The sequence below is a fragment of the Poecile atricapillus genome, chromosome 1, assembly GCF_030490865.1.
Source record: "Poecile atricapillus isolate bPoeAtr1 chromosome 1, bPoeAtr1.hap1, whole genome shotgun sequence".
In the NCBI taxonomy this organism is placed as follows: domain Eukaryota; kingdom Metazoa; phylum Chordata; class Aves; order Passeriformes; family Paridae; genus Poecile; species Poecile atricapillus.
This window is the reverse complement of record NC_081249.1, coordinates 128,280,162-128,296,001: the sequence shown is the minus strand read 5'-3', so window position 1 is coordinate 128,296,001 and position 15,840 is coordinate 128,280,162. Positions and strand designations below refer to the sequence as shown.

Genomic DNA, 15,840 nt, shown 5'->3' with positions numbered 1-15,840 from the left:
CACCTAATTTACCTTTGAATGTGCCAAAGTTTATGTACCATCTCTTTCCCCACAGGTAACAATTCTACAATAGCTAAAAGGAAGCAACGTGGTTTTTGGTTCTATTACACAGCGTATAAAACCCATCCATGTTAATGCCTCTCATACAATCACAGCTGTTAGTTTTCTTAGTAGCATTTTGAAGGCTCTCAGTCCCTTCCACCCCCAACATGGCCTCCCCCCACCCCGTCAGTGTCCTCTCCTTCTGCGCTGATTCTTGCTCGGGGCCTTCAGGAGACTCTCCCGGTATTTTGTGTTTGTGTGGAACTGCCGGACCATCTCATGGTCTTTGTTATCCAGCACTCTGGGCAGAAAGAGAGAGGATTTCTGTGTCCTGCGGGTTTTAAATCCCCTCCTGGGTCGTCCTTTGCCATTGATTGAGACGTACCAGAGTCTCTCAGCGCTGGCTTTGCGCTTGGTGCTGGCCCTGCCGGGGACAGTCCGGTACAGACGGGAGGCGTAGGTGTTGTAACCCAGCTCATGGATCCTCTCCACAAACTCACACTCAGAGTTGTAGTTCTCCTAGAAAGAGAACATGAAAAAAATCTTAAGCCATGCTCTCCCCAGTTTTAGGACAAGGACAGCAACACACTTGGTAAGAAAACCTCAGGCTGGTGCTACAAAAGGCAGGAGGGAAGCGCTGAGCCTGAACAAGGTGCTCCAGTCAGCAGTGTGAGCACACTGTGCATCAGAGACCCCAAGAAGAGGCCCCAGACCAAACTGAAAACAAAAAGATGGCATGCGAATAGGAGTGAATAGCTCTGCTGATTGTTCAGCTGTAATTTTTTTGCTTATAAATTTAATGCAGCTGTGAACTAGATTATTTAATTGATGCCTATCAACCTTTGCTGTCAATTGAAAAGTTAAAATCCTACAGTAGAATGTAAAATATGTCTTTTCAGTTGGTATATTAGTCATTGGATACACATGTAGTCTGTTGCATCCAGTTCAGAATGGATATTTGAGCAGTAAACCACACCTTTATGGAGCTTCTTTGTCAGCATAGTGAAAACACACTCTGCCTTCCAGTGAACTCCTCCAAAATGACAGGCTGTTCCTTTATCACAAACTGTTAAGGCACAATATGCACCTGTCCCAGTTGGTCACATTTCACATGGTCTGTCCAAAATTGCTCCTTTTCACCTGCTCCTTGACTGAGAGATATCTTTGCAGAAGCCTGGCACAAGGAACTCCTTCCCCCTTCTTGGGAGCAGGAGAACAGCACAGATGAAGGACCTCCCACACAGTCCACCTTTCCTTAACTCCAAACCCATCCTTGTCCCACTTGTGGGACTAAGATTTCAGGATCTAATATGTGTGAAGCACGGAGGCAGAAGGGAACTTCCCCATGGGTCTTTATTTTCCATTGTTTAGAGGCTGTGGAAAGGGCACAGGTAACCAGGCTGGGGCCAGAAACCTAGACCTAGGTGGCCTAGACCCCACAAACAGCATGTCTTTAATGCTGTTCGCTCCCCAGAAACACTGATGGGCATTTAAGAAGACTTTAAAAGACTCCACATGTCCCGGCTTCCCAGCTGTGAAACGGAAGCGCCCTTGCTTGCGAGGACAAGGGTTTCAGATGCTGTAGTGCTGGAGCCCATGCAGCCACCAGATGTAGGTGGATTTGTCCTGCTGCCTGCCTCCCTTCTGGCTGGGGAGGGTTTATCACACAGGAAAAATTGAGAGGATTATTACAATCTGCTGAGGGCACAAAGGAATTCTGCAGGCAAAACGTGGGAAACTTGGTGAACATGGGAAAGTTGGTGAACTGAGGGATAATGGAGTTATTCCAATATGATTTCATAAAATGGTCCCTGGATAATTATCACTGAATTAGTCAGAGTTTTGTAACAGGGGCCTTGCAAAGGGTCTTGGGCCAGTGATACCAGGAAAGTTGTTGGACAGGCAAGCAAAGACAGGAAGTTTCTCCTGAGCTGAGACTTCACCCCTTCCTGCTCCTGTGAAAAAAGCTGGAGTGGAATAGCTTTCCCTGGGTTGTCCCTCCAGCTCTGAAACAAGTCTGAAACAGTCTCTCTCAAACTTGAGCTGGAAGGGGACAAATTATCTTTTCAAGTTATACAGAAACCTTCCATGCCTGATATTCTTTGTCATGAGACAAGTGAACAAACTTTCGGATGGCCTGATGCGCCTTGAACCAGAAAGGGAAGTCCAGGAGAAAAGAAGTCTCAGAGCTATCCTGCTCCTGGCCTTTCTGCACTTTAGGAGAGGAGCTTTTTGCTCAGAATTTGTTTAGTCTTATTTTAATTCAGTTTAAGTAATCTGAACAGAAAAACCCCTAATCTAAAGAAGAAAGAGAAAGATGAGAAAGAACTTGAAAAAATCATCCTTCCAAATAATTTCTTTGGGGCAGATGCTGGTTGTGAACTGATGAAGAAGGTATTATTTAAAAAAAAACAAACCTATTTCAATCAGAATATTAACCAGAATACAATTGGACAGCCTTAACTTTGGCAAGGAGAGCTACCATGCCCTCATTCCTCTTCAGCTGCATTTTTCTTTGCCAAAATTTTTTGTGGTGTGGTTCTCTGCAGCAGCAAAGAACCCTCATCTTTACACACACACCCCTTAATCAGTGAGTATCACGTGAGACACGTTACAGAAACTGGGTTGTAAACATTGTCAGAACACTCCTGAAAAGCTGGAGTTACGTGGGTCAAATTGGGGAAGTACAGAGTTGGTTGTGTCACCTAGGCTGGGTTCTCGTGGCAAAAGATCACATCGCTCAAGGTTATGTCCTGCTACTCAAATCAACAGAATTACATCTAATGACTTCTAGGAGGGAGCAATTTCACCTCAGCCATATTTCCCCTCTTCAAACCTGCTTCCATGCCCCAGGATTCCTGGGGAAACTGCACTGTTTGACTGCCCTGCAGTGTGAGATCACAAGATTGCTGGGATGTAATCAAAGACAGTGGAAGAAATTCAAGTAGGGAGATAATGTGTATGGTACATGCTGACAAACGTGTCCTGGTATGTCCCTGAGTGTGAAGAAGTCTAAGCTGGAGTATTTTATTCACTCAAGGGAAGTACTGTCTGGGCTGAAAAGGCAAGGCTCCCACTTACATCAGCATACCCCAGATTTTATCTCACAGATGAAGGAAAAAAATTAGGTCAAAGCAATAAAATAAGGTGCTTATTTTCATCTATATCTTCTTGTGCCTCCTTCTTGCTTTCCTTCCTATGGCCCTGCCTTTTAGTACCTGTAAATTCTTCCATTGCCCAACCAAAAGCTCTGTGCAAAGAAACTCCCATCAGGAGGCTGTTTTCCTGTAGCATCAATGCTCAGTTACTTGTGGACATTCTTTATCTGACATGTCTCTGCCAGCATCCAATTCTGGACAATTCTGACATTCCATGTACCTGTGGCTGTCCAGGCACTAAGAAAGTAAGAACACAGCTTTTTCCCCACTTTTAAGAATACACGGATTGGTTGCCTGTGAGAATTCCAGGCAAAAGCCTCTTGTAATGTTACTCTTCTCTAGAAATACGGATTTATAAGAAATCAGTGCTCCCCACTAGACCTGTTCCCCCCACAGGAAATGACCGACATGTGCCAGGCTTCAGTGAAACTTACTGATGCATAAAGCCTGCCCCTCTTGTTCATGGCCAGGTATCTGCCAGAGAACAGGCCCTTGATGGCAACGATTCCAACATCCACAGCAGTTATTTCCAGAATACCTAGAAACAGAATTAGGAGACGTGTTTTTGCTCAGGTGTAATTTTTTGAAATACATTTACATGGCTGCTTACCTGAGGAGTGTGATCTCACAGCTACCATTTGCTCACGTAAGAATCAGGGCGATAATGTGAATGAAATTATTATTTGAAACAATACAAAGCAAGGATGATGTGGAAATTGTTCAAGACAAGGTGGGCAATGAACCCCGAGACGCCTAATTGAGATTGAACACTTTCAAAAATGAAAAAGATCTGACACTGAACTAGAGGTTCACTTAGTCCTATATGTGTATAAAAAAACTTTAAATCCTCTTTAATGCTTAGGAACACAAGAGCTCTTGACTTATTGAAGCCAGTCACAAAGCCGCCCATTTCAGGACAAAGCCCTTGCTGAGGTCTCCAGAGGATGAAACAGAGCAAGGCCGCTGCATTTTAGAGCCATGTACATAATCATGAAAAGGACTTGAGATTTAGGAGGTCAATGCAGCCCTCCAGACAAGGACTGTATGACTGTTTGAGACAAATTAAAAGGGAGATTTTCAGGTGTCCAATATGGGGTCCTGCAACACGAGAAGTGTCACAGGCAAGGCCGGCGCAATACCTGCCCAAATGTTCAGCCAAAGATGCCAGGACACTAATGAAGGCACAAATGATTTAGAAGATGCTGTTGTATGTGCATGGCTCTCCATCAGGCTCGCTCAAACCCTGTTCTCCATTCTCCAGCCATGGCCTGATGGCTCTGTACTTTCTGTGAATGCTTGAAAGCAAGAGGTGACCCTGGCACCGAAACCCACTGCTGCCTTTTGGAAACCCTGAAGGCAGAGCCAAGGGCCTGTTCCCTGTGCAGAGCTGGATTGCTGGCCTGGGAGAGCTGGGCTGGGTTTGGCACAGCTGGTTTGAATCAGGCACCGGTTCGCTGCTGAAGGATGCCTCCTCCGGGCTGTGACAGCGAGGGGGGGTTCTCTAGGAAATAGTGGTTTTTCTTTATGGACTTCAGACACATCCCTGAGGTCTCCCTATCTCTGTGTGCCATCACCAGGCGGGATTTACGCATCCTGGGGTGGCGGGGCCGGGGCGGAGGCCGGGGGCTCCCCCGGTGCTGAGCCCCGCTCTCCTCCCTCCTGCCGCCCTCGCACAAACCCCCTCACTCCTGACATATCCGCTTTCATCTTAATTACCGCCGCTGCCCAGCACATGTCAGAGGGGACAGATGTGATTTAGCCGGTGGTTCAAGCTCCCCGCGGGAGCCAAGCTGGGACGGGACGGGGGACATGCGGGCAGCCGCCAAGGGCTCCGGGATCGGCCCCGGGGAGGTGCCGGGCACCGGCTGCCCAGCGGGCCGGGCTGGGGCAGGGCTGGCCCCCGGCTAAGTGACAGCTCGGGCGGGCTGAGCAGGGCAGGGTCGCGGTCCCCGTCGGAGAAACTTGGGGTTTGGGGGTCTCCTTCTGTCCCGGGGGGATCGCGACCCTCCGCCGGCGGTCGGGTCTCCGCAGCCCGCAGGGCCGGCTGGGGAGTTCCCCGCCCCGCCGAGGGTCCCCGCCAGCCCCGGGACAGGGGAGCTGCGCGTCCGGCGGAGCCGGCGGGGAGGCTCTCAGCGAGGGGAGGGGGCCAAAGTCCCGACCCCAGGGGATGCCCCCGGTCCCCGCCGAGGAGCCACAGCCGACCCGGTGGGCAGCGCGGGGCAGCGGCGGAGGCAGAAGCAGCTTCGCCACCTCGCCGTCCGCCCCGTCCATGACCCGCTGCCCGCCGGGCCGGGGCAGAGCGCGAGTGATGCGGCCGAGGGGCTCCCATCTCCGCACAGCCCGGCCCGGGGGCCGCTGTCTGGGGCGAGGTGAGCCCGGTACTCACTGAAGGCGCTGTTCTTCTCCAGGGTGCCGTTGATCCTGCCGCTGGGGTGGATCTGGAGGTGGTACTTGGTGGCACAGTAGAGCTTCCTGCGCCGGGGCGCTCCCCCGAGGTGCTCGTAGACGCCGCCGCGTCCCCCCGCATCCCGGCGCGGCCGGGGGGCGGCTCCGGCGGCCTCGGGCACGGCCGCGGCCCGCCCTGGGGACCACGGCTCCTGCAACAGAGTCAGGAACAAGATCCAAATTATAACCATTGTGGCATGGTGGCCTCAGCGCTTAGTCTGCTGGGGAGAGCGAGGCTCGCAGCCAGTGGCACCAGGGGTCCCATTAAAGCCGTCTTGCTAGCAGCACTCCGGAGATGCCGAGCGCACGCTGCTTCGAGCCGTGCAGCATCGGCAAGATTTTATCAGCCTCGATCTGGCCCTTTTATCTGTCTCAGATTTACTTAAATCAATAGACATCGGCAAAGGCCGCCGAAGAGTCCCAGCTGTTTGTGTTACACGGAGCTGCCGTGATCAGCCTTCTCCTTGGATTTCCAGATAGACAGACGGCATGCGTGAGACAGAGGGGCAAGGAAGGAGAGAGGGAGGGAGAGAGGGAGGGAGCCGCTGAATTTCGGCAGGAGTCTGTGAGGAAAATAGTTGATCGACGGAGCATAGAAATAAAAGGAGCTTCCTGCAACAATAGCCTGATCTGCGACCAATTGATACAGAGCAGAGGAGGCAAAAGGTATCAGTCTCGTGTGAACTCCCAGAGTGCAGCGTGGATAAAATTACACAGCATCTCTCTCTCTCTCTCTCTCCCTGCCGCCACCGCGCACACTGCACACCCCCGCACGGGGGGCCGGCAGCGCGGAGCAGCCGCGGACCCTCCGCCGAGCGCCGCCGCCCCCCGCGCTGCGGGAAGGGGGGGATGATGCTCCAAGGGAACCTCTTCGGGAGCTGGCTCTGGCGAGTGCGCGTGTTAAAGGCAAGGAGCCAGGGAGGGGGTGCGGGTCCCGGCTCCCCGGGAGGCGATGGGGGGAGAAAACATCCCCGTGGCTCGCACTCAGGATTTGCTCAGCGTGTGCGTGTCCCCCGCTCTGCCCCTAGTGAGGAGAGCAAACAGTTATTCCTAAATCAATCAGCTCACTCTTACGACTAATAGGCGTTATTTAGATAGAGCTTTCACGATCTAATCTTTCCCGAATTAACTTAGGCAAAGCAAGGCCCGGCAAGTGTTATGATGTACATCCCTGAGTGCATTTGCAAGAAGTCGTAGCTAATCCTTTTCCTTAACTCCGGTGCCTGGAAAGTCTCATTAGTTGGCGCGGAGCTGCCCTCGTTACCCTGGCGCTTCACACCACTGCCTACGCTTTCCAAAGAGGATGGAGCTACCTATAAATAAATATAAAAGAAGGCAAAAGGTTCAACAGCTCCGTGAATTACGCTGTCCCTGCGTGCTCCTCAAAGGCAGCTCGTTAATTAGATTTGCATCTGAAACAGGCAGTAGGAGTTTTGGGGAAGTGTTTGAGAGATAATTAGTATTAATGTGCTTGAAGGGCACACAAATACACCTTTGAAGTGAGTCACGTCACAATTCGAGCGTTTGACCTTGATCAATATAATTTTTTTTTTTCCGGAACTGGTGAACATGAAGAGGTCTATAAATTTTTTTAAAGACCTTCCTATGTAGAGCAGGAGGATTTTCTTACACGTTAAGGACTTCTTTTAAAAAGGGAAGCTTTTACTAGCGGGAAAATAAGGGAAGGGGTACGACCTTTTCCTGAAAGGAATGGTAGAAGGACGAAACTGTCTCGAACGCTACTCCCCGTTTTAAGCTGGTGCTTAATATTTAGTAGTTCTTCAAGGTTAAAAGGATTTTCATTATAGAGTCGTCTGGAATAAAAGGAAACACATAAAAAACCCCACAAGCACCCTCTCCGCCATTACCACCCTTCCTCCCCCTTTTCTTCTCCGCAAGTTAAGCCCCAGCCTCACAAGGAGAGCTTGATCTGGGGATGATAAATGTTTGTACAATTAATTCTTTATTGCTGTTCTCCTACAATGCCACTGCCAGGCAGTCAAGTGGTTCCAGAGTATTGATTGAAAGCTAAAAAAGCTGTGTATGCAAGTGAAAATATGTAAATCCTAAACACGCAGAACCCAAGTTTTGGAGTTTATGGGGGGCGGGGGGTTGGGGGGTGTTTGCAGGCCAAATCCTTCAGTCCCTCAGAAAAGAAGAACCTCCCTGGAAAACCTTCCTCTCGGGGATGCTCCGTAAATCGTCTCCCGAGGGGCTCATAACCTCTGACGAGCTACGAGACAACTGTGGCAGCAGAAAAATAACTCTTAACGTGTCACGAGTCTCCTGAAAGATGCTTTCACCGGCACCGCTTGAAGGGAAGATAAAACACAATTACTGACAGTAATTACAGCGGTCTCTTTAGAACAAATCTCGGCTCTGTCCCGAACCTGGTGCATCGCCCTGTGGATGCGCAGCTGACATTTTCCGGTTCGGGATTCGCAGGGCATTTTCATTAGTGCTCTGAAAAAAACCCCTCAAGATCCTCCTCCCGCCCCCCACCGCAATAATAAACCCCAAAGACCAGTGGGTGGAAGAGTAACACGCTAATGACTTTTGCTCAAATTGTTTCCATCTTGATCACATTTTCATAATTAGCGCCATCAGCCACAAATCTTTCCGCCTTGGGCATCTGCCGCAGCCAGGCTTCCCCAGCGATGTGGATTCTACTTATTAGGGAGGGGAACACTTACAGGTCTATCATTAATGGTCCTCCTTTCAAATGAAATGAACCCGACCCCCACGGAAATATCAAAGGGCCGTAACTACCTCGTCTCTCTCGGCGCAGCGCTGAATAGCGAGCAGCCTGAAGTCGTTTCGCCCTACTCAGACATCTCTACAATAAAACATAAGCCCACTCTTGTATATTTTAAGTTTGTCTGGTGACCATTTTTGAAAACAAAAAGGGTCCCTTTGATGTGGTCTGATTCTAACAGGGGCTGCGACGTCAGATGTGGTCTACAGAATCTTTCTGGAAATATTTTTAATTATGCCCCAGAGCTCCTTGTAGCCCCAAAGTAATCATCAGAGAGCGGTTCGAGCCTGTCGCTTCACATGGGGGGAAGAAGATGCTCTAGACCGTACGTAACTAAATCAGAATTACGGCTGATAATGATCTTCTAATTGGCTCGAAGTGTGTGATTTTAAATGTATCGCGGTAGGGATCTGTTATTCTTTTGCTAACGGAGTATTTCGAAGGCTTCTCTCAGTTCAGCCACAAACCCAGCGTTTCTCCTGTGAAGCCATTGGGCAAAAGCGAGTATTTGAGACAGAGGATTTTATCCTTGTAAACACGTGAAGCACTCGTACTCTATACTAATTACTCTCCGAGAAGGCATATATATATATTTGGATATGGACGTCTAAGATCTTTATGGAGATACAATTTTTATTTAAGTATTTCCTAGGCGTAAACAAACAAACAAAAAAAGGGCAAAACGTTGAAAGCGCCAACTTCAACCTGTAACAAACTTTCCAAGCCCCCATCTTGCAGGGATGGGGCAGTGAATCAGGATGTGCTGCTCCTCCGCACCCAGCTCTGATTTACGACCGGCCCGTTACTCGAAGGAGAAGGAAGTTACAATTTGTAGAGCAATAAATACCGAGCCGGTGGGTGGAGCCCCCAGCAGGAAAAAAGAAAAAAAAAAAAAAAAAATCCCTCTCTTTCTCCAATTAAAAATCTATCCCAGCTAGGCTGCGGAGCGTGGGAAGGTCCCAAAGAAAACAGGAGCGGTGCTGATGAGGTGTTTTGTTTGCGATGTGCTAATGGCATCTTCCGAGCGGAGCTTTCCTCCCTGCTGCAGTCCCCTCACACCTGCTGATACCGGGAAGAGCCCCTAAAATCCAATTGATTTAATTCGGCTATATTTTGTTTTCTTTGTGCTGTCCTGGCGGGGTTATTCTGCACCCCGCGAACAATATAATCTTGTTTAAATGACTTTCCAGACCACACAGCATCAGGTTACCCTGCTCTATAGGGACAGGCAATGCTGCTTATTGTATTGTACGCTGGTAGCTCCCAGAAAGCAGGATGGAGGCAGAGTGGAGGAGGAAAGCTCCGAGGCGGAAATTAATAGCTTCTGAGGTTCAGGTTGTTTTTCAGGTGGGGAAAAGAAGAGATAGGTAATTTCCAATGAAAGCACATAGAGAGAAAGCTCTAAAAGAAATGTTAAACACATAAAAGCTCCAAAATAATTTTTCCCTTTATCCACTCACATGAAATGTTTTTCACTTTTATAGTAACTTTTTGCCGTTTATGAACAAACAATCTGAGGTCTTTAGCATGACACAGCTGATTCTATACATATTATGTGAGCTACTGCTATATTGCCCTTCAGACAGTAAATTAGTTTACAAGTTTTAGTCTTCTGTATTTTGGTTAAAACATTCTATAATCGAGACCTATTTTTGTTATTATTGTTGTCATTGTTGCCATTATTAATATTTCAAGATGCAAGTGTTTAAATTCCTTACTCCTACTAAATTCCTACCAAAGTTGGTGAGAGTTTCTCTGTCTAAGGACCAAGAGATTAATCCTTCATTCAAAGTCCATGGAATTCACTAAGAGCCTTTTCTTTAATGCCAATGAATTTGGATCAGGCCCAATCTTATCACTAAAAAAATTATTTTTCTGTCATGCTCTGATAATTTCTTAATGGTTTGCTGAATGAAAATATTCTAAACAATGAATTCAGCAACATTAAAGGAAAAAAACCCATATTTTACCCTCGGTTGCTTACTCCTTTTCAACACAAGACACAAAGGAAACAGTAGAAGAAATGTAACAGAGAAAAATGTGCGATGGTGAGGTTTAGATGACTGTCACGTGGCTTGGACAGATCTGTGGCAGGCTCAAAGCAGGCTACAATAGGGATATTCAGACTCATGCAGAACTGTAAACTGCAGCCACAAAAATAACCAAACACGAGAAACATAGGGTAGTCCAGAAGAGGAGAAAGGAGTGCAAAAACAATAGAAATGTAATTTGGTGATAACCTGGAGACTGTTTGCATACCTGCTTCACACCTTTGATAGCTCAATCCTCACTTAATAGCCTGAGCTCTTGGAAAAACTCTACTCGCTTTTTTTTTTTTTTTTTGTAACACAGCACTTTTTTTGAAATAAGCTTCAAAGAGTTTCTTCTGATTTACAGAGGAGCCTGGTGTACCTGTGAGAAATATCTGACCCATACCCAGGATGGGTACCCACTGCATACCCAATTGCACTTTGTGCCTGAAGGATGTGCTGTTCAGATAAATCTCCTACTACTTTTAGAATTTATCCTCCCATTGCTTTCACAATCAGGGGCTTGTTACAATCTCACTCAGCCCTGCAAATCTTTGGGAATTGGGTTACCTGAAGATAAAAGATCTCTCTCTTTCTCCAAGCTGTGGCTGGATCAACACTTTGCAAAATCAGATGACAGGCAGAGGGGTCAGGCCTAGGTCTGTGCATGGGGTGCCCAAGCACCAGGGATAAATCCTGGAAGTGGCTGTCTTAGGGAGATGGCGTGTGCATAGACCTTTGTCCCTGGGCAGAGAACACTGGTGCCAGGAATGATCCACTCCACTCTGAAGGTCAGCAAATGTTGCATTTAAACTTTGCTGGGAAGACCAGATTAAGGTTTGCATCCTATGCCTGGGGTTTTCCCAAAAATCCCATCTATGGTTATGTGTTGTCCTAAGAAAACCACGATGCAAAATGTCTTAAAGTTCCTCCTGTCTCAAGGGATAAGGAATAGGACCAAGAATCAGGAGAAATACAGGCAAGGAGAGGTTATGCAGTTTTCAAATCTAAAAAAAGCTGATGTAGAAAACAACAGAAACACGAAGTTAGTATCTTAGATGAATTTCAGCAGAATTCCTCTTTTCCTACAGGGGAAGGGGTGAGGCATTTGTCATAGGAGAATGATCCCAGGTGTGTTCCTCAACCACACAAACTAAGATGCCACGGAGTAATGGTGAAAGGGAAAGGTACAAAGAGGGAACAAGCTAAAAGGATCTTTCCTTCTTGTACTCCCTGCATTTATCTATCAGAGCCTGGGTGGGAAATAAAATGGAATGATGAATAACTCCAGAGGGTTCTTGGTACAAATATGTGAGTTTATCTCTCGACCCCATGTCCCTAAGGCCTCTCAGGATACAGAGTTTTACACAGTAGCCATGAGCTCTCTGCTCCACCAGTGTGGGGCAGGTGGGAGGCACTCAGGACACACCTGCAGAGGCTTGAGATGGAATCAGTGTTATTTTGCTCCCCTCCAGAAGGTCTACAATTGAGGAGAATGTGGGACCAGACTCTGGGGCTTAGCCAAGCCAGCAGGAAAGTGGCCTCTACTTAATACAGACCTTTCCCACAGTGGGCATTTAATCCCACAAGGGGATTAAAAATCTCTCTTACTAGACCTGGAGTTCCATAGAAGAAATAAACTGCTGAGAAAAAAACCCATATATTACATTTCTTCTTCTTTCTTTCCAATTTTGTGAAAACAGAAGTCCTACTACTTAAATCCTCAAAACCAGCCAGGCCAACAAGGAGGAATTCCTCCGTCCTGTCCTGCCACTGGTTACCCCACATTAGCAGGTGTGGTCTCAGTTCCTCTGGTGCTCTTCTGCAGAAATTAACAAGTATTTTTTTCATAGCAGTTCTATTAATTAGGGTACTAATCAACTGATTAGTGTGTTCTAGATATCCTGTGCTTAAGACAGTGCATCTAAGAAAGTATGGGGTAGATAAGACAATTTGGATCTCTTGTTTCAACCCAATTCAGCTGCCTGAGCTGCTAGAACTGAAGGTATATTTTTCACCTGTAACATAAAGAGGGAGTTTCAATAATTGAATAGTGTGTTACCTCAGTGCACTTTCTAATCTGAGACAGTCTTCTACAATTTCTCCTGTCCTAAGAAAAATATCATAGAAGTGGTGACCCAAATTAGCAAAAATATCCAAAATAAATAAAACATGCCTGAAATACCTCAAAAGGAAGATGCAGATGCAAGTTGTGAGAGCTGCCCATGACAAAGCTGGTGTTGCAAAGGCACAGGCTCTACCCATCTCCTGTCTATTTGCAAGCTCTGGTTTAAATTAGTGGGTTTTAACCCCAACAGAATATTTTCCCACTGAACAGGGCTTTTCGGTGGCACAGGGATATGTTGTCACATCAAAAAAAGAGGTCAGGGCATTTTCTTTCCTGGGAATTGCAGTGCACAGTTGCAGCACTGCTGTGTGTTGTGACTCAGATACCTGTGCTTAGATCCCACGTTCCAGGTGATGCCCCAGTGTGCACACAAGGGTCAGCTCTGGGCAATCTTTGTGCTGCCAACATCCCACATGTGCTGGAAGCCACAGGCGAATTTGCAGTGGATATATTTCCCAGTATCTCTTCGGCAGTAATCTCTCTTTCCTTGGAATTGAGTAACACAAGCTCATAAACTCAGCTCAGCAAAACTAGGATCTAATGACCAATATTATTTTTTATGTCTCTAAATCTCATTGCCACATCTGATCCCTCTTCACCATTCTCTTTCAGGTGCTCTTCTCATTAGGAAGTAAAATCTGCTTTCTCTCCTGTAGGTGGGATGGCTGACTGGTAAGTAATGTTGAATTTTTTCTGGGAAAAAAAAATAAAAAATCAGAGACTCCCATTATAGATGAGTTGCATCCTATAGATGTGACACCTTAGCTTTACTAAGGCCTTTTTTTCAGCAGGTATCTACAAAGCAGAGTTTTTCCTGTGGCTCATTTAAAAAGAATTGATGCACCTTGCAGAATCCATTCTTTAGTGAGTTACAGGAGGCAGAGTAAGCACTTATTTGTGTCTTTAAGTCTGAGCACTGCTTTCTCCAAAGGGTGTTTGTTGCTGTGAATCTCTCCTTGATAATCCAGTCATTTGCCTTAATAGACCACCTCAAAACAAAACAAAGCAAAAAAAAAGGGAAAAAAGGCTCTGTGGAAACTTTCAGGTTTATTTTATTTTCTGAAATCACTTGTCCTCTGATTCTAGCACTTAACCACTAAACCCACTGACTGTTTGCACAGACAAGTAGAGGTTCCTATCCCAAGAACATTTTTCCCTCCTGCCCCATTCTGATATTTTATTTTATGAAAAAGTGTAAATTGGAATGTGAAGAAGTCAGATCCCTCACTTGAGGTCCAGGGCACCATCATCTCTTTGCCTCAGGAGCACCTTGTCCATTAATCTATGAACGATGACCCTGGGGTTGTGCTCCAGCTACATCTGAGTGCAATGTTGCTCCTTAAAGACTGATACGTGTATCAAACCTCAATAGTGGAATTTTGGACTATTTTTATAAGATATTTCTTTGGACAGTTTTGGTTCACAGGGCTCCTCTGAAAAAAATCAGTGAAGTTATTGTCAGACAAACATCTGGACTGAAAGAGTACAGTGGGTTCTACAATCACCCGAATTTTACAGAAGCAGAATGCAAACAGTTATAGAGAATTATGGGCTTTTGTCAAATGTGGAGGTTTCAAAAGCATTATTATTTTTTTTTTTTCAGGTCACTCATTAAAATCTATTCTTTGCCCAGTAAGAAGGACACCCACCTCTGAGCAGACACACAAACACAAACACACACACAGGCACACCTGCAGTCCCTACCCCTATGTAATGCCTGAACTTGCAAACTCTTTGTCATGGAAGTAATCTTTATTCACGTGAGCAACCCCACAAGACTATTCATGCAATGGAGAATTACTCACATGGGTAAAACTTTTGCAGAATCAGGTCCTGGATCTAACAACAGCATTTTAATTACAGACAATCCCCGAGCAATGTGTACAAAAGAGTTTTTTTTTTTCCTGGACAATAACAAAGGTTATTAGCCTGTTCTTTTTTCCCCTTCTTGCTCTTTGGTTTGAAAGGAGGCACCAATAATCCAAACCAAATAAAACTGACCTTTGAACCTTTTTTGCTGTACTTTTTCTCATGCCATGATTTCTTTAGTCTGTTAGTGATCTGAAGGCTCGTTCTGGGCTACAGCCACTTTCCCAGACAGGACTGCCTTTCGTCCCCTGACAAATCACTGCTGAGCCCCTTTTGTCCTGCACCACTTTGATCTCACCTGCCTGTCAGGCAAAAAAGGACTCCCGTACAGTCAGAATGCATTGCAAACAAATTGGCAACCATTTCATTCCTGTGCACCATTTTCAGCAGAGATCACGATAGAGATAGAGAATTTTTAACCCTTTTCTCGACCTGCAGGACTAGGAAGGAATGCTCAGTTATGGTGGATTGAAAAGATAATTTATTAAGGAATAGAAGAACTAATAAAAAACAGCAAAAAAAGCCCACAAACCTCTCTAGGTCAGAATCGCATGTCATATTCTCTCTCAAATACAAAGGAATGATTGCACAGTGGGCAGTGCTATGCTCAGATACAAGCTTTGCAGAAGATCGATTCCCTTTAATTGGACAGCTGCTTAAGCATAAACTAAAGAAACATAATAGGTATTCTCCAATGTGAATGAAATTAATCCTATTGTAAATAACCATTGGAGTATTTAAAGGGGTATCTGAATCCTTTCCAATATCCAAACTTAGCCATAGGTGAGTTTCTTTCCCAGTTTAATCTCAGTAACTTTTAATGTTTAATTTTTTTAAAAAAATTTACGGTTCTTCATCACATAAAGTTCAGAAAAGACATTGTGTAGCAACTGGCAATGACTGTGCATTTCACTCTGTGATATCAGAGGAATCCAGTTCTTGAGCTCAGATTTGCAGGATCATAGGTGTATTTTAGCTGTTTACCATTTATCTTCCCCCATGTGTCACCCTCCTTCCAAAGCAGCAGCCCTGTTTATCCAAAAGGCAGCTTTTTATCAAATTACCTGTCCTCCTTTATTTTAACCTAGCAGTACACATTGTCCTCAGAGAAAGGAAATTTAACACATCCCTCTCTTCTGTTTAAAATTATTTAAAGAAGAAGTATAAACTTTTGGAGAAAGCAAAGCTACACCAGCGATGAAAAGGAGAAAGAGCACTCAAACCTGTTGTAAAACATACATATTAATGAAACAGTGCATTCTGCACAAAAAATATTTAAATTACATTTTATAGCTGAAAGTTCAATATTTCTATTTTCCTGCCATGCTTACCTGATACAAACAGTAGTGATTGTTTTATTGATATCAGTGTATCCCCACATATTTGTTTGGTTTAGAGTGTATAACTTTTTCT

The 15,840-nt window shown here is 45.8% G+C and overlaps 1 protein-coding gene across 1 annotated transcript; it reads right to left on the bottom strand.

Annotated features, from left to right (window-relative positions):
- Positions 1 to 228: 228 nt before the first annotated feature.
- Positions 229 to 5,836, bottom strand: FGF3 (fibroblast growth factor 3). The gene is made up of 3 exons (XM_058846505.1): positions 5,587 to 5,836; positions 3,635 to 3,738; positions 229 to 561 (listed from the first exon to the last, which is right to left on the bottom strand). Exons 1-3 carry the CDS (start codon positions 5,834 to 5,836, stop codon positions 229 to 231), a joined length of 687 nt encoding a protein of 228 aa, XP_058702488.1.
- Positions 5,837 to 15,840: the final 10,004 nt, after the last annotated feature.